Genomic DNA, 27,159 nt, shown 5'->3' on the forward strand with positions numbered 1-27,159 from the left:
CCTATATCATTAAGTATATAATTCATATTTATGATATTTCTATTAGATAAAGTCATTTATTTACTATTAGTAATTTGTAATAAATACTTAAATAATTTTGTCGAAAACATTGCATTTGAAAATATCATTCTGTGCAGAAAATATAATAATATACATGAAAATTATATGTCCACATGAATTATGTTATTAAATTATTCGATTAAAGTTTAAAATTTTAAACATGAAATTTCGTCTAAATTTGAGCTTGGAATGTCTTATATATACTTATTATATATATTTATATATATTTTAGATTTTTTAGTTTCCAATTACTATTATGAAGAACTTAGTATTACATTTTCAGACGTTTTTATTAAACAAATATTTATTTATCGACAAAAAAAAAACTAAAAATAATGGAAAATTTCTTAAATGTATATAAATAACTTAAAGAGAAACGTAATATTTTGAAAGTTTTATGTAGTGTAAATGATTATATAAAAATAGTCGGTAAAAATTTCAAGTAACTAGAAAAATTTGTTTTCGTGCTACATCTAAAAAATGAAAACAATTTTTCAAAAACTGGTTTTGCTTAAAAATTCTTGGCTTTCCTTAATTTTTTTTTGTTTTTCCTGATTATTTTTTATCTATCTAAAGAGTAAACTAGATCCAATTTGATATTTAAAAACACTCTCTAAGTTAAATTTTGAACTATTTTTTCGACTACGACTTATATAAAAAAAAAAAACCACGCGCATCATTGTAAAATCAATACATTCATCGTTCCGCTCAGAATTTAAAATATATTAACTTTTAACTTCATTTTCGTTCTTACATCATAAAGTTGAAACCAATGAACAAGCTTAAATAATATTCCCACTTAATAAAATTAACAAGTTTATATAATATAAACTTGTCGATTCCGAGGTTTGACTTTTCGATGGTTGTCAGTAGTTTTTTCTGAAATAGAAACTGTTGAAAAATTCAAAATAATTGTTTATGTAAGTACTACTTATACTCTTGACTTCTGATTTTAAAAGGTAGCATATTCGCATTTTAATTATTAAATCCCAATATGGAATACTATTTGCTTACTAAGAATCTAAAAGAAGTTCACGCATTAGTTATATTAATGATTATGCATCACTATAGACGATTAAAATATAAGCGCCTTTACAATGCATTTTTATTACATTTGTATTTAACTATATACATACCTATAATTTTTGATTTAATATGTATTATTCTGATTAGTATCAATATTATATATACTCTATATTCGTCAATCAATTAATTAATTGCATGTGAATATCATACGATTAATACTTTTTAATATTTTCAATCAAGTAACAATGATGGAATGATATATTAGAGAATAATCGTATTCAACTGATGCCTTTTTTTTTGGAATAATGGTTGTAAATTTGTAATTACATTATTTTAATTGAATTTATAGCTCAATAATTTGCATAACATATTCATCCACAGCCAACTTACTTGAATAAGAGATTCATAATAAGCATCCATCCACTATCCTAGAAATAATTAAAGTGTCTAAACTTAATTATAAAAGTATAAAACCAATTGTGCCATTTATGTATTGTATTGTAAATGTAAATAATTTCAAATGCGACTAGAAGATGACTATAGTGCATACATACGAGTACCGTGTGTGCTGCCGCGTGGCATAGTTCATTCACCACTACGACGAACAACGAGACATTTTCAAAAAACTCGTGCATGGAATGCTATCTTATTACTTATCAATTTTTTACTACACTATAAATTAATGGCCACTTTTTTTTTTTCAATAAACACAAAAAACTACTGCCCTCGTGTAACTTATTATTTAGATTTTGATCTTATTTATTAATATTTGTTTTTATGGCTTATTGATGTGCCTATCATATGTATAATTTAGCTTGATAATTATATGGTGTAGAGGTTATTTTTTTCAATTACGTATAACTACTATAGCCATAAGCGCGTAGGTGAAAGGTAATATACTACACTATACATAATATATGATTATTTACATAGATACACCATATTAAACAATCTATATAATTAATTTATCCGCCACCAATGAATCATTATTACAAATATTACAACCACAACCATGTATGAGTGTGTATAAATATTTGATCATTGAACAGAAACGGTCGGTAGATGCATGCTGCATGGTTTATTTAATATTCAAATATTTGATATAGGTACGAATACCTATAGACACTCATATAAATAATTTGATAATGACAAAATTGCATTGATATAATTAAAATTTTTTTTCTTATTTTTAATTAAAATTATGTTATGAAAAGTAAAATTTAATGCAATAATACTCAAATTATGTTAGAGTGGGTGTCTAGACTGTTTTAAGAGATAGTAATCCTCGTTATCACTTATATCCGGCACAGATGAGAACTTTTCTATGAAAAGTGTAGAAGACCATTTATTGTTTATCCAAATTAGTAAAATAATTCCTTGATTCCTTCTCATGTATAACTTTAATTTAGACATAAGCATATAATTGGCAAATCTAAAATAAGGATACCTAAGTACTTAAAGCTTGTAAAAAACTTTAGATAACCATTATTAAATTTTATATTTTAATTATAAAAACATACAATTTTAATTAAAAATTACGTAAAACACTATCTAATTAATTTTAATAGATTTTGAAAATATTGATATGACATTATTGTTAAACTCGTGAAATTTTGAAATAATTTATTTTTATATCTAGGGGAAATAAGAAATGAGAATAATAACAATTCATCAGTACCTGCTGTGAACCGCATATTTTTGTAAGCAACTAAAAAAATAATCAATTTTTATTAAATTAACATTCAGCTGAGCCATCTAGCTCAGGAATAACAATAATGCCATAATTATATTATTTATTCCATAATATAAGGAAATTCTCCATTATCGATATTTTTAAACTATTTTTTTTTTTTTTTTTGTAAAGACTTTGTGTTCAACATAAATAATGTGCAAATTGAAAATTAAAAGTTATAAATCAGGGAAAAATTCTATTTATAGAAGAAAAACAAACTACATTAATTACTAGTTACTAGTTTTTATACTTTAAAATAGGTTTATAATTTTATTATGTTTTTACTGTGTACTAATATCAGTACCTAGCCAAAGATAATTAATTTTTCACAATTTAGTATAGTGATTTGTAAATTTGTTGTTGGGGGCAACAACAATTATATTGTCACTCATAACAATTTTACTTTACATTCAAAGCAATTTTACTATTTTTTTTTTAATAATAACTAAAAATGTAAAACAATGACATTATTAAAATATATTTTTTTTTTTTATATGGGGGTTCATGAGAAAAAAGTATCATGTATAAGGTTAACCTAAATTATAACTAATATATAGGTACTCCTATTTAAAACTATTAACATTCAAATTTATTGAAACGTTATAATACTCTTTAACAATATATTTTTAACTTGATATAATAATATGGTATACATATACATTATTTTAATAATTAAATATTTAAATTCCTATAGTAAATTCAATATTTGCAGAAATACATTTTATCATCCAACTATAATACTTAAAGTAAAATAAATGACTTAAGTAGCTATATCAAAAAAACATTTCACTTGGTGATAAAGGCTAATATATTTTTTCAAAATCGTTGTTCGTATACAATGATAATCTCATTGAATTCAAATTTAAAACATTAAGACACCTATATAATATTGACCTACTCAATACTTAATGTACGACAGAATGGTACCCACTTACCCACCTTTTTTTTCAAATGCAATCTATATTTATTATTATTATTTTAAATAAATACATTGATACTTCCTGATATACACCAAAATCGAATAATAATAATCGTTCACCTATAAGTCTATAATAAGGAACAAATTTAATACTTGTACATTTTATATTATATGATTATAGTGTCAAATTTTACAATATTAAATTACCTAAGCAGCACGAGATATACTCACTTATGAGAGCCTCTATTTAAAATTAAACCGATATTACGATACGATAATAATAAAAATGAAATGATTTTTATTAAGTGTTATGAAAGTTTATATTCAGTTCTAGCACATTAATAATTCGATTTTATTTTTGTTTTAAATTGGTACTTTAATACCAAATTCATAAATTCCAGTACTAAAACGAGATTAATGTTAATTTTTTTATTCTATACACCTTCAATGCAATCAATATAACCAAGAACCAATATGAATACATAATTTTGATCTAGAATTGTTGAGCTTCAATATTATGGTCATGACCTATAGAAATAACTTAGTCACATTATACTCATGAGAATAGAGACAAATTAATTGTACTGATCAACTTTATAAATAACATGCAAAATATAGTATAATAATATACTAATTATATAATATAATATTATACTTACTAACTGCAATTTTTAATATAGATACCGAAATTATAAGCTACCGAAAACCGGTTTAGATTACTTTGCTCTAGATAATATTTTTAATATTTTAGATTTTGAATGGATTTTGTTTTCATTAATACATCGAAGTCCAAAAATGTCAATCATAATAATTCAAAGAGCTTCCTATAAAACTCAAAACGTTCAATTTTAAAATGTCTGTATAGTAAGTAACGCAATAAACAAAACTGAAAAATGCCATCGTCAATATTTTTTCTCTCTAAATTAAATTTGACAATTTGTAAGAACCTTAGATAAAAGAAGGGTCTTGAATTTTTAGTCACTATTCAGGCGTCGGTCAATATCGGAGGAATCACTTTTTTCCGACGTTTATATTATGGCGGTTAAACGGTTTTATATAAACCTAGTCGCTTTCTTATTAAGGCAGTAGGAATAATAGTTACACAAGTTATTTTATTTGTCAGTAAAAATCATGGATATCAGATACCCAGTAGTCGCCGCTTATTGGGCTCATTTTAGGCATAGAGATAGAGTATTTAAGTTAACGAATTAAACGAGTCAAAAAGGTATAGATTACCAAGTGTTAAAATGCAACAATTAAAATTGGCCGTAAATAAAAAAATATTTATTATTAGGTATAGATTTATATTTAATTATGTATTTTGAGAATTTTTTTTTAAAAAAACAACCTTAAAAATGTGTCGTTTTGTAATGACTTAAAATTAGGTATGTAAAAATAATATTTCTTACTACAATATAGAATTTTAACGTCATCACTGATCATATGATCAGGTAGAAATAGTGATTCAGCTAATATTGATTAGTATGAACTTAGTTTAAGTTTTACCGAAGCTTAAAACGTAAATAATAAATGGAAGGCTCATCTACTGTTACTGTCTAGTGTAAAGTAAATCCTATGGTTCATACGAGTTATACCGCTTTTGTTATCGTCACATCGGTGGACTTAAAATACATTTACTTTATTTCTAAGAAAATACTTCCGTGGCCCAGGACGTAACGTAACCAATCGCGCTCAGTTGTTGTAAGGTAATATTATATTATCGGTTTGATTTAATTTTCAGTATAAGCAGAAAGTTTACAAATATTTTTTTCTTCTCTGATTTAGACAGCAAACAGGCAAGCGATAATAATTCATAATACCCTAACATAGAAATACTTAATATAATATATATACTTTTAGTCTTTAATGCGAATAACTTTAAATGCAATTACATAGGTACCTACTAAATTACAACTATACTGATCTTGGAAAAAGTAAGTTCTTAAGTGTGATACAGAGCGACGTATAAAAATGGATTAAATACGTCATATTAAATAATAATATGTAGGTATTTACAAAATTTACAAATTTTACAAATTTTACTGCTCCCCAACAAGTACCGCTTGCGGCAATTTCCTTAAGTATAGGCTTGTACAACACTTATATTACCGGTTATATTACTATTACATACTATTACTATTAACAATACATTTTAACATAATATAATAAATCTATCTAATTTATGCAGTTATAGTAGGTACGGCACATAATATTATATTATTAAAATTAAATATTAATATTATGACGTTTATTAAAAATAAAAGTATTTATTTATAAGATATATTAATTAATTAAATACAAATTTATATCGGTTTCATCATCTCGTACAATCCATGATATTGCTGTGCAATTTTCTTTGATGTCTACCGACAACTATAGATGAGAATCGGTGGCTTTGGACAGTCACTATAAAGTTTTAAAGCTAATCGGCAAGACTAAACACGAGAAAGATACATTAAAGAACAGAGTAGGAGTTCATGATATATTATTAACTTTTGTAAATCAATATATTACACGAGGTGTCCACTTTGTAAATAGATATTGAGACTCTTGATAGTTTAAGGTCAAAATTGTGTAATACACTAAACTTAAATAAATATAATACTCACATACTAACTTTAGGTACCTTATATGCATAGTATATATATACATATATACATATATATATATATATATAGCCTATGATTATTTAAAACTTATCTCTATTGAAATTTTAAAATTCTAAAAATAATTTAATTTAATTTTAAATATTATGTTTCTTCAATGATATCAAATTTTAGTTTTATAATAGTTAAATGTCCTCCATTATTATTATCAATAAAAAAATTAGTTAATGGACTAACAATGTAAAAGTATTGTCTAAAATGTATGATTTAGTAGAAGCATAACACCTATCTAAGACTAGTTATAATTAAGATCAAGAAGGATGAACAAGAAGATATATTATTATTTTGACACACGTGTCATGGATAATCTCATCTCAGCGTGCATATAATTTGTTCTATCAATTTAAATTATTAACAGTTGTCATCTACGTATTTCAATTGCCGATTATCTACTTAATTGGAATTTGTAAAAAATTTGTAAAAAAGCAACCATTGAAATATATTTTAAAGAATTAAATATTTTTATTCTGCTAATTATTATATTTTTATTAAAAAATAAACATTCAGGTTTAATAATAAAATAAAAGATAAAATACAACGAAAATTTAAAAATAATGTTTATAATATTTCTATACGCAATTTATGTTTATGTAAAAATCATGAAATAAAATATGTGTTACAGACTCTTACAGTACCTATTAAGGTGTGCATAACAAAGTTAAATGTATAAATAATAAAGAAATAGTCAAGGTATTTACAAGTCGGTAAATATTTAAGAATATGAAAAAAAAACTATTTAAAAATATTATAATTATGTACAGGTACCATACTTACTAGATATTAAATAAGTATTTAAATTAATAATTATTATATTATTTTACTTTGTGTTTACAACAAATATGCTTAAATCCTTAATATTGACGGTGATGGTTTCTAGTAGAAAATTGAATCTATTTTGTGTATTTTTGTTTTGTTGTTGTAGAAAGTAATAATTTCCAGTACTTCAAAACAATCTGGAAAATCAAAATTACGGAAAAATAAAAATATTTACGCTACTCGCGTTTTTGAAAAAAATAATTTTGTTTTTTGTTATAGGTAATTCTAAAAACAATAGTCGTTAAGATTTAAAATTTTTACCAAATAATTAAACAATCATTTTATAGTTATGGTGTAATTTTCAAAATAGTTTGGCTCTTTTTAAGCTATTTATAAAATCTTATAAAACGTTCGATTTTTTATTTTCAATTTGTCATAATATTTTTTTTTCGAAATTTGAAAGTTATATTATTTTATAAATATAAAATAATAATAAACCCCCTCAGATACAAAAAAGCACATACATTCACTTTATTGTTAAATCAATACATTCATTGCTCCGCTTAGGATCTAAAGAACAAAATTTCAAGTAATCCAAATAATTAATGGATATAGTTATTAAAATAAAATTCTTCTGATAAATTTATGAAATTATGTAGTAATCAATACATATATTTATCTCATATTATTGCCCGACTTGGATTATATAAGTTTTACTAGGCATTATAATATAATATATCTACAATTAATTTAAAGGCTAAAGTACTATTAGGTACCTGTACTGCTGGAAGGGACGAAAGCTAAGATTAAATTTGTGGTAATGCATAATGATAATGCTATGATATGTTTTGTTTTCTTGCATAATTTTAAACGATAATATTTATAATTACTTTGAAAACATTTTAATTGTTAAGATTTAGATAAAACTAGATATTTTAATTTTAAACACAATGTTTAATGTTCATACTTTATATTTTATAATATTTTATTTTGTAAATCAAAAAAACCTTTATTTGCTATAAATACATGTTTTAACACTTGAAAGGTTCTAAAAATTAAAAAAAAGCATTAAGTCAACCTAAGCTCCCATGTAATCACAGCCATTTTTTTTTTATATTTAACATGATAATGGGGACCCACGCCTATAGCGCACTAATAACACTATAACAGTGACCTAGGTAACCTATGTACTACCTAGGTACCCAACATGCAAAGGATGTCCGCTTTTTATAATTATTTTAATATACCTACTAATTATATAAAAAAAAATCTTGTAACCGTAAATTTAAATTTTACACGTAATTATATATTTGCGTAATTGCGTAACATTTAATGAATAGAACCGGGCGAGCTGGCGAACAAAACAAATTTCTTTATTTCACAAACGTATAGTATTACGTGGAACAAAAAAATGTTTTTATTTATTTGTTGTAGTGTTAAATAACCGCTATGGTGTAATGTAAACGATGAATTTTATATGTTTTAATATGAAAAGTTTTTCTGCATCATCACCGCCGTGGTATTATAGGTCATAGTAGGTAAAGTAGATTTATACAAAGTACGAGTTATTACACAAACGTACGTACGGCGATGGAACTGTTAGAAAAGCTAAACAAAAAAAATGCGTGCATCTTGGATGAAAAAAATTAAATCATAAATGTCTACCAAATTGTTATTGTTGATGTGCTATTAAATTGTTTTGTTATAATAAGCTTTAAATATGATCAAACACTGAACTATCTAAAATAAAACTTGTAAATTACGATACAGGATTATAAAAAAATATGCCAAAAGTTCATCTCCTTTATTTTTTGTTTTTTTTTTTTTTTTTTAGTTGACCTACCAAAGTTAATTTTATTTTGAAAGTTTTCATGATTGCCACATAATTGTATTTATGAATGCTGTTTTTATTTCCTATAGAACAATTGTATTCAAAGACAAATTAAAAAAGAAAACTTTTGTTTAACGTTATTATATATTTAAATGTAAATTTATGTAACTCTCATAAACAATTTAATTACCTATTCAAATAATATCGAATTATAATAAATAAAATTATGTCTTGACTAGGATATTAATTAGGTAGGTAGGTATATGTGTTGCACATTTTTATAAGTTCAAAAAATCTATTCTAGTTTATCATTTTATTTTGCATTATACCTACCCACGGGCTACAAATTGACTTTTATGTTAATATTTTATTGTGTTGGATATAAACCGAAATCTAAATAATAAATTGCAGGTATTTAAAAGTGCTGTGTATGTAGGTAAATATATTTATAGATTTTAATAACTCGTAATTAATGTGTATAGATTAAATATACTGATTGAAATAATTCATAGACAGATTCTCAGAAATACGTATTATATTTTAAATCGTGTACCTGTACCCATTCAAATATAATATTCGTTTAGTTTATGTTTATGCGTTATCTTTGGGTAGGCATTTATATATATGAAACTTTTTGTCGATCTTTGAATAATTTTAAACAATACACCACATTGTAATAACTATCTCGATTCCAGGTATTTACAAATCTGAAAAAAAGTCATTTTCAACACAATGTATTATTATACTTGTAAAGAGATTATTCGATTTTATTTTACTTTGTTAATCACCAAAATCTATAATAAAACTAAAAATGGTTCATTTGTACAATTATATAATATTTATTGCTGTGTCTTCTGCCACATCGTATACCTTATACTACGTTACTACCGTACACCTACCCTAATCGTTTAAATATAGAAATCATTTTTCTCGTAGGTCCCAAGGCTTCTTGGGAAAACGTGAGCAATTCAACAAAAGTATGTATATTAATTTAAAAACTTCAACATTTCGTGAAATTTGAATACTCTGTGGATAGTTTAAACAGAACGAACACTCCTCGGCCACAGAACTCGTTTTGCCGATCACCAATATTGACCAAGACGTAATGTCTAGTTTACATGGGTTAGCGTCTACACGCATTATGTTCACTGCCGGGCCGAGTATAGGTATCCCTCTTCCCCCAATAGGATGTATCTGCTATAAGTACTTGTTCGAGCACTCGGCAGTTATACCCCTTGTTTATTTTCTTGGGATCAATATTGGGCATTATGAACATTAATTTATTATTGTTATTGACGTCACTCGCTGTAAAAACATTTGTACGCCTACGAGTCAGTACAGTATCTTTTTTTATGTAAGTACCTATCTATTATAAAAATACTGATCTATAAACATACATTTTATTTGGGATGCAAAATGATAAAAAAATATCCTTTCTCCCATACGCCCTTACCCCCATAGATATCTAAGTCACTGCTCGACACCCGGCAGGTGATTTAGACATACTAATGGTACAGTATACATTTTATCGGGGTTAACTTGCACTCAGCCCAGCGAATAGAAACAGCTTTTATTCACTGATTAACTTGCTCGTTCATTTCACTCGTCCGAGAACTAAGCCGAGTGCTGTACTTTGTGTTAAGATTTTATTGGTTGAGTACCTACTCGACCGAATGCTCGTTCCGTGTAAACTAGGCTTGTATAAATTAAAAGACATGGATCAAACAATAAAATTGATGTATATTACGCAATCAAAGTGAAATTATTTCATAGATTAGTAGATTTTATAACTTAATTCAGTACCTACATACGTGATCCACATTTAGATTTTTAAGACTGTGTCCACCATCTATTATATGCTATACTTTTTGTATTTGTATTACTGTACGTACTTGCCTATAAACTTAAATACACTTATAATTGATAAGCAATTTTCAAATAATAAAGGGTACTTGGTCAATATGTAATTTGAATAAGTTCTGGAAATGTCTAATTATCGTAGCGTGTGCTATACTGCTATACATCATACGATTATTGAGTGCCAATTTGTAAAAGTATATATAAATCTATCGTTATGTTTCATAAATAAAACTCTCTTCTAGATTTGAATCAGTTAAGTAGTAGTCAGCTATGCGTCTATGTATGAGCAACATATAAGTACATAAGAGTATATTATAAAAAAAATTGATAAATTATAAAATTATTATTATTTCTTAGGTATTTCTAATAAAACTCTGAAAAATCTTGTACTAACCTACAATTTATACGGCGGTACTCTAAACTTCGGTTCCTTTATAGAAATTGTGAACATTTCCAAAATTCATAAAAAATTAAAGGTAATACCTGCATCATATGATGTGCTATAATTGGGTTAGGTTCCCTACCTTTAATAATTTCTTCCCTCATCAAATGTATTTATTGCACGCATTGTATATTTTATACAGATTGTAAATGTTCATATTTTAATTAAATAAAAAAGACATTACGTGTGTATATTAATACATGTATATATGTACATTTACTTACCAATTTAGTTATACAGATATAAAAATAATCATATCTATAGATTTAACAAATATATTTTTATCAAAACTTTAAAAAATGTATCGTTTGTGCTTCATTTAAGAATAAGTCACGAGGTTATAAATATTTTAAATATATATTTAAAAACTTTTTATTTTATTTTTACGATTGAATGACTGATATTAGAGTTGTATGGACCATTGGAGCGGATGTATTCTATTTGTGTAGTGATATTCAATTTAAAAGCAAAGATTAATCCTATATAGTATTTGAAAAACAATTCTGAGCGAAGCTTAATTAAAACCAGGCTTGCTTAAATGTCTTCATTTGTTCAATACAAATCGTAGTAGGTTTTCTTTGCGCTTAGAGCAACCGTTAAGAAAATTATTGAAAATCTAAAATAAAATGTTCAATAAAAATTAGACTCGATTTAAAAACAATTGTTACAAGGATCTTGAAACTTTTAAATACTATTTTTATTCAAAAGAAGTATTTAACAGAAAATAATAGTAAAAACCAGAAAATTCATAATAAAACCAATAAACCTATTCACCTTGTTTTTCTCAGAATCTGATATAATGAAAGAAAAACATTTTAAATTACACTTTTGAGCAGTGATATTGGCGGTCGTTTAAAATCCAAACATATACATTTTCATCTAAGAGCTATACTGTGTATACCTGCGGTGTACCACTAATGTAGAATAATATAGAATTTTAAAAAATATGAGGATTTCTCGTGTTTTCTTGTTCTTAAACTAGGTAAATGTTTTTTTTTTAAAAAAAATAAATAAAATAAAAACGAGAAGGAATTTCACGTGTATATCTTCGGTATAAGTGTTCTGAGTAGACATCGAATGTTATGGTAATGAGTGAGTATAATAAAATAGCCTCTAGTTCTATGCCCCGACACCTAACCCATCAGAAAAAAACAATATTACTCGGGATCCATTAAATGACGTCGCAGTTCCGCCACCGCGACCGTCATAACTCATAAAATAACAACACCGTACCCCTCATTTTAGTTCTTCATCATATTATTAGTTGTATAACAATCTATATTATTATTATTATTATTATAGTTATTATACATGTATTCAGTATTAAATATGTTATAATAAAAAAAAAAAATATGTATATCAGCAAGTTTTAATAACATAGTTACTACTAATCATTTTATATATAAGTATACATACACAGGCGTTGAAACGTATCGTAAAAAAAGAAATTATATTAATGAATATCCTACGTGGTTAGAGATAAAACGATGTCTATTTATACGGATAATTATAGGGTTACACAACAGTTCCTGTTGCACCGCCAATATGTCGTATATCCAGTTATCGTCAACAAAATATAATAATATTCACTAACGATTATGAAACACGGCACTATATACACAGGAGCGTTTACAGAATTCGTTGGATTTAGCGAAGAGCGTGTAATCGCAAAATATTGTTTACAGCACACGACAGTAAAAATAAACGATGCAAACGTGGTCAACCGAACACAAACGGTATAGTTAACTAGTACTTACAATATGATATCAGCTATTAAATCTTTATTGTCAGGCAACGTGGCAATTTTTAAGCCACAATAATATATTTTTCGCTATAAATAATCCCGAATTTTAAAACGGATTATAAATTTAATATCTATAAATATAGCTAGGTACCAATAATAATAAAAAAAGAACATCACCTCCCGATTAAAAATGTACCTATACCAAACCAGATATTAAAAAACAATTTAAATGCAAAAAAATAAAAATAAATAAATGTATGAAGTATTGTATTTTTCAAGACAAAATATGAAAAATAAGAATAACTGTATCTATCTAGTCAGTACCTACTAAATTTCAACTTTTACACCGAAAACAATATATTATAATATTGCCACAAAATAATCCCTTTTAGTCTTGAATTTACTATGTAAAATAATATATTATTATACACGATTACAGTAAACCGTTAAATATTAATAATTTAACTTTTAATCTAGTAAAGGAATCAGATTCGTCTGTAAGTTCATAATAATAATAATAATACAGTTAACTTAACTAATATTTAGTTTTCAACTGATGCTGGAATTAAATATTTTATCCAGTCTTTAATTTGCACATGATAAATAGAGTTTATTTGAATTCACTCTGAATTGAAAATAAAACACTGGCAGTGTATAAAATATAGTACTTGGCATTCATTTAAAAAAAAATCCTGTTTAAAAGATTTCACCACAGTTAGTATTTTTAAAGCTTGTTATTTTTAAAGCCGTGATAACCGATTGACATAAACATAATATTTTAAAAATATTACGTAGTAATGTAGTATAGATCATTAAAATGTAATTATTTATTTTATTGTAACTGCGCTTATAAATACGATGTATTTTTGTTTGAAAAATTGAGATCGTTTTATAAAAGAAATACAAGCAAATGAAAAAAAAAATAAGTTGAAATAAAAGTGGTTGGAGGGGGCAATTATGGTAAACGCTGACAGTTACCAATGCCCGTAAACATTCACTAACTATAAATTGTTAAATGTTGGAAATTCACATGAATATAATAATAATAATAATAATAATAATAACTTTAACTAATATAAACTTCAAGCCTTCAAACAAAATTAAATGTAATTTTAAAAGTAAAAAATAAAAAAAAAAAATGTAATGATTCGATGAACCTTTTATTTTATGTTGTAATACAATTTAATATGCTAATGCCTATATATTAATACCGACTAATATTTGAACACAAAACCTGTAAATAAAATACAGTTATAAATGTATAAAAAATTAACCGCCATAGGTACACTTTATAATACTTAAATGTAACCCAAAAAAACTAATTGGTGGTTAATTTCCAATATCCGATATTAGTGTTTCAAATTATAGTAGGCTATTTCTGATTCAACTATATGCACATGACCGATATATATTTCGGACTCAAGAAATAAATCGATTCTACTGAACATTTAATTTTACGTTGGTTTTAACTAAAAAGTTAATTGATGGTTACAATAATTAGTAAAACCCACTGAAATTTATGAATTTGCATAAAAAATAATAATTTTGATTATAATAAGTATCAAGTATGGTTATAATTTATAATATATTCTATAATGTTTTAAGCAATTTTTTTTTTCCCGTAATGAAAGATTTATTTTAAAAATATTAACTCAACGACAAATATGCAATTCTAAAACAGTATTCTAATTTTGTCTCTGCAATTTAATTTTCTTAAACTTTAAAATCAGAATTCTTATAAGCAACTATAAGTAATAGAAACTTAGGAGAATTTTATTCAACAAATAATTTCTCGATTTTTTTTTAATTTTCTAATTTATTAATTAATATTATATACATTATAAATGGCTCATCGGCTGAGAAATGTGAGTTAAATAAAAAAAAAAAAACGAATCATTTTTAAACATTAATATATAATAATATACTTAATTTTAATATTTTACCATATTTGAAAAATTATTTATGCTCACCTATAATTGTATATATTCTATAATAATTGTTTAAATGTTTTTTTTTACTCTACCTTTTGATCTTATTAGGTTTTAGACAAACAATGAAACAACGCTTTACTTCAGGTGATCAGTACAAATAAAAATATTAATAACTGAGGGAACAAAAATTATGATAAAAACAATTATTATCACTGTCAATGGTACTTAACAACAACATTTCACCGAAAGTAAATAACTGTAATGCCTCAATATGTACAATATATAATAATATTACATCGATATTTATTATACATTTAACGTACTTAATATTCTAATAATAATAGTTTCAAAAACAATATTCTTTTTTTTTTATATCCGTCTCATCACTTATCAGGTTTATAAGCCACCGCTGGACAGTTTATATTCTCATTCCCTAAACACATTAATTGCAATAATATACGCTAGAGTGCTGAACTTTATAAGATATACAATAAAACTTTGTTAGAGTGCGTTTCCTGCTATAGCGTGGATTTAAATCATTCCCTCGGTGAATCCACCCGCTTTTCAAAATTTTCAGAAACAGCGATTTTGTTTGCAGCTTCCCAGATTTAAAACTATTGTTAAATACATAATATAATAGACTAAGAGCTAAAAAATAAAAAACATATTTTAATTAAGACTGATGATAAATATATTATAAATGTATTATACGTATATATGTATTCACACACACACAAATATATCATATGTATTTTATGTATATTTTCCATAAAGAGTGCCTATGAAAAGTAAATTATTCCATTGAATTGATTAAATTATAAATTACGATCAAATATTATTTTACTTTATTTAATACAGTTAGGAAATATTAAATTTACAGCTATCATGGCTTGCAATATAATTAAAAATATTGAATGTTCCTACCAAAATTAATCTAAAAATAAAATAAATATCAATATATTTACAGTGAAATCAATAAAGTAGGTACATTCAGTAACTGCAATTCAAGCTTTCATTGTTTTATTCAATTTCTAATCAAGTTAAAATTTTCATTTAATGTTTAAAACTTTGTTCCTAAAATGTGTATTTATAGACACTATAGGTAGATATTTTAACGGTTTTATAATATAATATATCAAATTTAATGCCTTTTATAATATTCACTATTTATTTTTAACATTTTAAAGATTTTCTACTTACATGATAACCGATGCTCGTGTACCTGTAACCATTTTATTGATGAAAAAAAAAATTTCCAATAAAAAAGATACATTTTTAATTATTATTATGTAGATATAAAATCAATATAATATATATACTCACGTATAACTCCATTAATATAATAATATGTTATAAGGCTTACAATGTAAGCTATTTATAAAAATATATTAATTTTAATTATACATACGGGTTTGTATATTTAAAAGAATGCAAAACTTCAGTCTATTTCATCTGAAAATGTCTTCCTGTATGCATTTTAACCAAGTAATAAAAAAATGCAGGTATTTCAATAAGTACAATATAATTACATTTATTTTAAAATAATGCGATTTTTAGAAAATTTAAATTTTTATATATGGCTATATTCAATGTTCATTTACATAATATTTAATATTCAACAGTTTTTTTTAAAAATTTAAAGCCTATTTATATCTATAGTCAGTTAACACAATTTAGATTAGCAAGTAACCTTACCACTATTATACCTGCATACCGTTTCAAATACTAAGAACATTGAGATTTATACATTTATTCCTGTAAAATTGTAAGATTTAAGTAAGTTAGATGGACTTGAATTCTTTAGTTCGTTTACTATGCTTTAATCAAAGCGATTTTTAGTATTTAGTTTTATTAATACTGAAATATCTATCATTAAACAAAAACGATAAGTTTTTATTATATAATTTATTTGAAATATTATAAAATCTCTTTAGCTAAAACATTGTAGGTAATTCTCGTATAAATGGGTCAAAATCCGTGTTCAAAATAAAATCCGGTTAACCTGTCCTGCACTGTTTTGATGCGATATCATCTTTTGTGTCGAAAGAAAATTTGCAAAAAGTCAATTATATACGGTGGTGGGAGGCCGGGGAAACGTTTCCTCAGCCCCCCCACTCGGAAAACCGATTTTCCGAGGTGAACCGACATCAAAAAAATTCTGAATATAGTCAAACAAATACAAACAAATGACGTACTAAATATTTGCAAAAAAAAATTTTCATAAATTTATATGTGAGGGGCTAGGGAAACGTACGTTGTTGAGTGGCTTGAAAATAGTGACCATATAATATTGATTGTCATTTGCCTGCGCGTACGGTTGGTACACCGATTAAAAATAAACCATTTATTCGCACGGGTGATAAAATGTGCAGATTAGACTCACTTTCACTACAGTCACTAATACAGTAATACATATACCTATATTAATTTACTTGTCACACATTCACTCGTCACCGAAATTCTATCACATTGATTTGCCTATGTTATTCTCCTTATAAGTAGATTACGGCCGACTACAGTCATGTATTTTTATTTAAATTATATTATTTAATTATTTTAGTGTCGATGAATACTACAATGTCTTTATATCTATAACAATGATGTGCACGTACATGCTTTTTTTTTCAATTTTTAATTACATAAAACTTATAAATATAACGGTCGTCATTCCGTGCCCGGGGACGTAGTGATAAACATTTCTAATCGATTTCAAGCCGAACAATTAGTTAATCAAATTTGCCAATATATCATTACTGTACAGATGAAGTTATATAGAATACCTATATCTATTGTATTTGTTATTAATTACATAAAACAATTTAATACTATTATTAACTACGATCGTGAATAATATTTTGAATTTTAATGAATTCATTCCTACCTGTATACCTATATTGAAAATGTCAAAAGTGTTCAAAAATATAACATATTAATTATGTTCACACACTGCTGCAAAGAAAGTCTTAAATATTGTGTAATGTTATAACATTGTTTGAAGATAAAGATAATAAAGATATTTAGAATAACCTGGTAATCATAAAATTAATATGATCAAACGTTTTTTTTACATCTTAAGAAACATTTAAGTTTGTATAATTTAAAGTTAAATTATTACATTTTTTAGCTGAATATCATCAAAATTAATAGTCTTGAATATTCTTAAAAACTGATGGATACGTAATACTATACTTATCTGTAGCCTGTAAGTATAATAAATTGATATTCAAATTGAAGTCTCATCAATATTTACCTACTAAACATTTTGAATTTTTATTTTACACCTCTTAAAATGTCAAAATAAAAGTTAATTATAAATATAAGTTTTTATATTTTAATTATTAAAAAAATTCCGATTTTCATATTTATTTGTTTTAAGTTAATCGTTCAAAATCGCACCAACTACAAATATTTATCTTAAGAATGACGACGATATTGAGTGAGATTTAGATTAAAACATGATATTGGTAATAATTTATACTTAACGACGATGTGTATTTTATCCACGGTTAATAATTTTTCGTATAAAAAAAAAATTATAAAACATCACGTCACAACATTAGAGATTGTTGTTGTTGATACAAATTACATAGTGCAGTTAGACTGTATAACATAGATTTAGCGCATTAGTCTAAATAAAATGGGTGGTCTGTTTTGTTTGGTTATTACTATCAGATTTTAAATTAGAAAAATGTTGTTTTTAATTTTAATTTTATGTCTATAAGAAATTGGGATTTCGATCGATATCAATTAATACATACTATATACCTACGTATCAGTATTCTTCTGTACAGAAATACAACAAAATTATCTTATACAGGTAGGAATAACTTAAAAAATAACGGTGCTGAATGTATAGATAAACAAACACGTTACGATATTAATATTGCAAGAAAAAGTACAAATTAGCCATTAAGTTTTAATTAAAAAAAATTAATTTAATTTAAATATTTAACACTTAAACGATGAATACCTATCAAATAAAGGCAACGAGGTTTATTAATATAATATTATAAGCCGTAAAAAAAAAATAGGTAGAGAAACGCTTTATTAATATCATTTATAGGCAAGGAAAGGGTATCAGAACCTATAATTATTTTCATACTACCTATATATATTTATTTTATTTCAACGGATGAGAAAAAAAATTTATTATTTATTATTAACACCGATAAAAATAAAAAGTTAATTTTAGAACTATTCTTCTCGGTGAAAATTATAGAAGGTTGGGTTAGGTTAAAAGGTTCTACACATTTGTTAAATCTAGTTTTTGCGAAAATCGTTAAGTATAATATTTGTTATTAATAATATATTTTTTATTATAGAAATATGAAGTATTTTTAGAAAAACTATTTTTCTATAAAAGTTTCTTACCTATTAAACAATGATTTTTTTAAATGTTTAATTTTCAGTAATTAGCAGTAAAAACTACTTACCAAACAAATATTTAAATAAAGAAAAAAAATTAAAATGTATATAATTTACTCAAATAGAAAAAAATGAACCAAAGGAGATCTTAAGATTAGTAATATGTTTTAAATTGTTTATCATAGTCTTTATAAATATTTTCCAGTTGTCTAATTGTTGCTAGTAAATATTTTAGCTAAACACTTATGCTTACGTGTGATAATCATTATTACATACTAAACTTTTTTTTTATTTGGTTTTTCTGTATTCAAGTGTTTTTAGTGCTTCAGTAAACTCCACACATTATAATTATTTATCTGCATGGGAAGAAATGGTACACTTGACGTGATGTAACAGAATACAGAAATATAAACTTTTCCCAGCTTGGTGTCAAGTATTTCATTCAACGTTTACTTCTTTTATATTAATTTTTAAAACCTTGACCCGTAGAAGGAGATGATGTTTAATAATAGTATTCCGAATAAGTGTCTACCCCATATTGCCCTGTGGTTAAAAATTCCTGACAGCGTGTAATACCTGTTAAATTACAGAGTAGTGCACTGCGCAATGAGCACGTGACAGAGCGTACTTTATTGTTTTATAAATACAGGTTTGATTTATATTCGTATTCGTCTCATGATTTCAAAACTTTTATATTTTACAGTGCCCATCGACCAAGTAGCAATTCCGGTTGGCGGAAAAGCTTATCTGCCCTGCGACACACGAAACGAAAATCTGGGAAACTCTGCAGACTCTTCCGGATTTTTCATGGTTATGTGGTTTAAAGAACAGAAAGAAAACAACCCAGTAGATCAAAGCTACGAACAAGCCGTACCATCATCTTCCTCAATTTCATCCACTTCCGGCGAACCCATATTCACGTAAGTGTCTTTGTTTTTTGTACGCCCGGTGATAAGAATAAAAGAAACTATTAACATTTTTAAATAATACTATATTATAGCATCTAGTTAGCAAACAAATAAAATTAAGGATGTAATATTTTTGACCTTAAAATACTGAACTTTAGACAAGTCTAATGTTAATAGATACATAACTATGTTGTTATGTATATAAGGTGTGTATATGCTGAGAGTGTAGAGTCGGTTAATACTTTAGGTATACCGTTTCATTAAATAACACATGTTAGAGGCGTGTTGTCTATTTAAATTTGAAAGCAATGATTAATGACCGTATTCAAAAACGATTATAAGCGTAGATTATTTACTGTTGAACAAACTACATAACATGGTAAAAATGTTTTAAGTATAAATCAAATTGATTCACGATTTTTAAGATTTTTTTAAAAAAAAAACTTTTTACAATATTAAATGTAGCGCTAAGGTTTTAAAATTAAGTTTTAAATTATTTAGTTTTTGTTTGAATTATTGTTGAAACTTAATGTACAGCAAAGTGAGATACAGAGACCAGGTGTTAAGTAACATATATAAATACATAACGCAAAAATAATAAGCCAATCTTAAGAAGTTGAGTATAAGGATGTCTGAACTCTTAATATTTTTAATGTATACTACTCAGGTTTTGATTGTATTAAGTTCAGTTTTTAGTTCAGAAAAGTTTTCATAAAAGTATTTTATAAATTTAATAAGGAATTATTTTGGCTAATATCATTTGTTGAGACATAAATAGGTATAAAATTATGCTATTATATCAAATTTAAAAATCTATAACATCATCACATTAAAATAATTAACAATGGTTACTATAGGGTAATTTTATATTCTTATTCATTATGTTTTTTTACATTTATCTAATTTTATATTATGCAGTCATTACGTTTTATTCAATTAATTAGTGTATAATATTTGCAGGTATTTATACTAAAAAGACATTTTTTTAAATTTAAATAGGTACCCATATTATATAGGTTTATTGAAATTAAAATAATAATCATATAATAGAAAATATAATATTGTACATTATATTAAATATTCGTGATAAATTCGTATTTATAGTTTCGATGTTTTTTTTTTTAGTTGTATACGACCAATAAGTTATAATTTAAAAGTTATATTTATCTATTTCAGTACAAAACACGGAGTTAACAATATATTTTTCTTTAATAAAAAAAAAAAACCAACGTACAAAATGTTGCGTCATATCATTATCTAATACTCTTACACCTACAGTAAAAATATCTAATTGTAAATCCTATTCTATTTATAGAGTAAACTGAGTAAAGACATTACATTAAATGTGTGTGTGTGTGTGTATTTCTCTATTGCTTACCGACTTAACGCATTTATGTATTTGATCCACAATAATCATAATATTTAAATCTTTTATAAGCAATGGGTCGCGATATCTATAGTGAATATTATAAAATAATATGTACATAGTTACTAGTTAGGTAATGATTTATCTATTTTTAATTTATATTATTTACATTGCTATTTAAATTTTTGGACGGATAAACCTAACTATTCACGGACATGATATTGAAGGAGCGTCTAAACACCTATTATATCGGATGACAACTTACTGTCAGTGCTCGTTTTTCCATAGAATATGTCTTAAATACGTCTTAATTTTTAACATATTAATTGTTCATACAATTTTTAATTAACGGTGTGTAGGGCTGTGTAAAATATATCAGAATATTTTTAAAACTCATTAACTATTATCTATATCTGATCTATCGCAATTGTCCAAACTATCATGGGAATGGAATTGTTCTGATAACAACGTTTCATAAAGACGGTCATATTTTAAAGATAATATTATTGAAAACGCAAGATAAGTTAACACGCCCTAGAATTATATTCAGTTAGAACCGTTGACGATTTAGTCACCAATAGAAATATAGAATTATGAAGATAAAACATTGACATTATAATTAATTTTACTCGCTATATAGACCTTAAATTGTTCTTTTTGAAGTTAAGTTATCATAATTGAAACTAAATTTTAAATTAATATTTATTTTCGCACATAATTAAGTTAATCAATTAGTGTTTGGACTAATATTAATTGCATTAGAAAATCTTGATAATAAATCATTAATTTGCCGTTCATGCTCCATTTTATTATACAATGTAAATCGCTGCCTAATTTAATATTAGTGGAAATATGTTGGTTCTTTTGCATATTCAATAAATAAAGATTATTTATATTTTTTTTATAGTACATCAATATTTAATTTATATTGTTAAATAAATTATTTCAAAAAAAAATGTATAATCTTTACATGTTGGAAGACCAACAAATATTTAAATATTTGGTATTTATCATTTAAGTAGCGTTTATTATACCATCTTGTCAATCCCTGATTTGATTCGATATATTCCAGCCAAGAAATTTTCCGTTACTTAACTGAAAAAATAATTATACTGTAAATGACAAAATAAAACGTTTTAGATGTATCATTATACTTTTATACTACAAGCAATACGTATATATAAGACTTTAACACTTTTCTACACAATATTAGGTTATAAATAATTGTTGATTAAAGTAACTAAACCCCACTAACCACGAAACAGCTCGTGTAATGACCGACTTTAATCCCACAACTTATTATAGGTCAGGTTATAAATATGTTGATATATATTGTTAACTTCATTAAAAACCGCGTGTTGATACTTGCTATACAATAAAAAACATACTCTAAATGATGTTGTCCAACATTTTTTTTTTTTGCAAATAAACCAAATTGATTTAAGATTTAATTCGTAGTTAACAATATTGTTTTTATATTAATATTTATTTAACGATTTTTAAAAGTAAACAATCATACTACAGTAATTAATTATTTTCTAACTTTTTAAAAACATTTGGATGATCTATTTATTAATGTTATAACTTATAAGGACGATTATAATAGTATAATGTTTAAAATATATGTGAGACACTGTAAATTTAAAGCACTACAAAACCTTGAAAAATACATTTAAAATTTTAAAAAAGCAGATTAAAATGTACTTACTATGCCAATAAAATAAATTAACTAAAATATCAATTTAATATCCTTTTTTTAATTGACTAAAAATAACAATTTGAATTTTAGAATAATTTACATAGTTGAACTTTAAATGGTTAAAAAAAATTGAATAAGTATACTCAGTATTTTTTAATTTCTTTAAAAAAAACTTATGAGGAACATTGTACATAATTTTCAAGCTTTTTACATATAAAAATGCGTTATCATAAACTGAAAAATAATAAAATAAATTCAAAGATTTAATTGTCATAAATAGTAAAAAAAAAAAACACTTTCTTCATCTTGACTATAAATTGCTTATAAAAATTTTTAGTGAAAATATTAAGTACTTATAGGTTATTCGTATTTAATTTACCACAAAAATAACAAAATCTGCAGGTATTGTGTAAATAGTCCCGTTTTTCAATCATTTTTGTTTAGTTTTTTCCGGATACTGTGCATTATTTTTCCCCTCAAAGTACTAACTTGATCTGATTTTCTACCAAAAATCGCCCTCAAAGTTGAAAAGCTAAACATTTTACTGTTCGAGTAAGGTTAGGTCAGACATAAAATAAAAAGCACATATATTCGCTCAGAATATAAAATAATTCATAAAATATTAAAATGTAGGAAAAATGTTACTTGCTGCATATTATTAAAAAAAAGATTAAAAATATAATCAAAAAGAAAATAATGTGTAGAACGTCAAAAATGTCAAAATATGCAATTTCTTTATAAAACACTAGAGTATAATATCGAGAATACTAGATTTTTAAATTATCATTAAATTGTTTCATAGAATAGGTACTACACAAATACAATTATACACACATAAATTTATACCTCTGGCTATGAATAGTCATTGAAATCGCTATACATTTTCACCTATGGATAATGTGTATAAGTACTACTAAAATGAATATTTCATTTAAATTTAACGTTCATAGTATTATTTTTTTTTCCATTGTTCTAAAATTAAACAAACTAATCAAAATACGGTTTGTAAAATAATTTCATCATAATATTAAATAATAATATTTACTGCTATTGAACAATTTCTACAGTGGCCGAGTACGCACAATTTATAAAAAAAATTAAAAATTACGATCTATATCCAATTTTCAGTAAATACCCTTAAGCCACATGATCATACTACCATAATACATTTTAACTACATATGAGTACGTGGCTCATTAAAGCTATCTATTAGAGAATAGATAATAATTATATATGTAATATAATATGGTGCACAGTGTACTAGTTGCAGTATAAATAAAAATAATGTTGCTGTTCTAAATTGAAATGTTGTATTTTATTCTTAAACAACATTAATCTAAAGGTAAATAGAAATATCAATGTGCTGTTAAAATGTACACAATTATATTTTAACAAACTAATGAAAATCAATACTTAATAAACCTATTTATAAAATTACTAGAAAAATGTCCTTTTCTCGATATCTTCTTCGTGTGTGTAAAAACATGATTATCCAAATGTTTTATCTTTCTAGATTTCGTATTTGATATCTTCTTCCCTTTAGGTATTTTTTTCTTATACGAACTTACCTTATAATTATATATTTTTTGTACTTTCCACTAATTAGTTGTAAAATATTATATTCCATCTCTCCTATATTTACGTATTTGCTATATTTTTTCATTATTACATTTTCGCTGTTTTCCCATATAATGTAAATTCCCAACGATGTATAATTAATAATCAATTTAAATTGTTACTTTTCTAATTAATGCGAAAACGTAATTTTTCATATTACTTTTATTATTATAGTATAGACACTACCTATACTTATAGTATTCACAAATTTGTTTTTGTAACACAGACTGTCCGTCTTACATTACGTTTTTTCCAATACCAATCTAATATTATAACTCGCATATATGGAAACGATTTTAGTTATTTACAATCGGCTGCTACGACTTTACGAGTAGTTAATATTATAATGTGCAGGAATGAATCTTTGTATACTTTGTTCCGCCCACACTTGGATTGTTCGTTCTACTTTAAAATCATCTTTTGAGCTTCGTATAATCACTAAATAATGTTATAAACGCGTACGCTACACGTAAAATATAATTCTGTGTGAATATATTGTGTGTATTTATGGTTTCGATTAAAATAACCACCGGCGGTACCTACGAGAAAGAGTTGTTTAGCGTGAGATCGCGTGCCGCTGCGGGGTGTTCACACAGCCGTTAAATTTTCCCCGTGGTCGCTACGGCCACGCAATATAATTACTGTCGGCGTGCACACCGAGGAGTATCACAGTTGGTGGCGTAATGCCACTACTGCCTTTGTTGCTACGGTGGTATGATGATAATCGCCGAACAGAGTTTACATGTACTACGGCCACTGTTTCCCGTTCGACTACTTGGGGTGGTACTATACGCAGGAAGAGGTTAACTTACAAAAAACAACAAAAACAAATGGGTTTAAAAAGCTGTGCCGGTGAATAATAATAAAAATAGCCGCAGTATTGCAGATAGATTACAAACAGCGCCACTGTGGACTATTCGTTTTCGCGAGCAATAGCTAGGTTTTATAATTAAAATGGCCGTTGGCTAATTTGAATTCTTAAGAAAACACCGCAGCTGTGCATTTTGCAAAAACTTACGAGACAATTCAAAGAAAAAATATTTTGTAATGCCATGTGTTCAAACATTTTTTTTTCTGAATAACATCATCTAGGAACAAACTAATAAAAATACTAATATAATTTCATTTACTTAACTACTATACTCTTGCATAACGTTAAAGCGGGTATAATGAAATTTATGTACACGGTTTGAAATTAATTTAAATGTCATTCAATACGTTTCTAATTTTAGTTAACTTCTAGAGAAACGATATTGTATACTATATAGGTGCATTGGGGCGTGGAAGGGGGGTTACTATGTTATACCATCAGTTAAAACTGATTTTAAAAAATCAGCCCGCCTTCATCATAAGCGATGACATTTATTGTTACTTAGTTATTTTTTTCACATTAATAAATTTACATGTACCTAAACTACAAAACCGTTATCATACATAATTATTTGGATGAGGGAGAAGGCTAGAAATTTCTTGTTATTTTTGATCTATGACTAAAAGACGACTTAACTAAAAAAATAGAGCGCTCAACACTCACGGTTTTTCATTGAAATTACTCCCCCGTGTATAAGTACGCGACTTAAAAAGTTAGTTGACTTTAATCTAGTTTCTTTATTATAACTTAAATTTAAAAGTCCAATTATCCAAAAATAATTGTTTTATAAAACCGACCAAACATAATTGCTAATTACATTGTTCAAACTTAACTTTATTTAAATATAATAAATAAACCAAACATTAAAAAAAATTTATTCTTTTTATCGCTATTGTCATAATATTTTATCACACAAATAATTTATTACATTTCAAAAATATATTTAATTCTCCGACTTTTACAAAGAATTTTGTCTTATATTTAAAACACGAAACTTTTATTTTTGTGCTCATATAATGTGTCTTAATTACGATAACATATTCTGATTAATTTTTAGAATCACGGTAGATTTTAGCCTATATTATAGTAATATAGTTAGAACAAATACATTTTATCTTGCTAAATTAAGTGTACGATAATAATAATAATAATAATAAAAAAATAATAACGTTGCCATAGCACGTTTTCAAATCACTTGATTGAATTGGTTATAGATTGTACTGTAACTCAGTTTTAAAAATTGAAAATGTTTCTTTATTTTGCGAAAACGCCACATTATTGTATCACATGCTATATAGTACATATCATTATTATGAATGTATTATCTACCGTATATATAATATAGTTTTACCATATTATTCCAACT

The 27,159-nt window shown here is 25.4% G+C and overlaps 1 protein-coding gene across 1 annotated transcript in view; it reads left to right on the forward strand.

Moving 5' to 3' along the window:
- The window catches only part of LOC113556136, a 156,965-nt gene that overhangs the window by 54,809 nt on the left and 74,997 nt on the right, over nucleotides 1-27,159 (forward strand). Inside the window, exon 3 of the mRNA XM_026960906.1 lies at nucleotides 20,036-20,252. Within this exon, the coding sequence (XP_026816707.1) occupies nucleotides 20,036-20,252 (217 nt within the window). The remainder of the gene's footprint in view (nucleotides 1-20,035; nucleotides 20,253-27,159) is intronic.

Source organism: Rhopalosiphum maidis, chromosome 3 (genome assembly GCF_003676215.2).
Source record: "Rhopalosiphum maidis isolate BTI-1 chromosome 3, ASM367621v3, whole genome shotgun sequence".
Classification (NCBI taxonomy): domain Eukaryota; kingdom Metazoa; phylum Arthropoda; class Insecta; order Hemiptera; family Aphididae; genus Rhopalosiphum; species Rhopalosiphum maidis.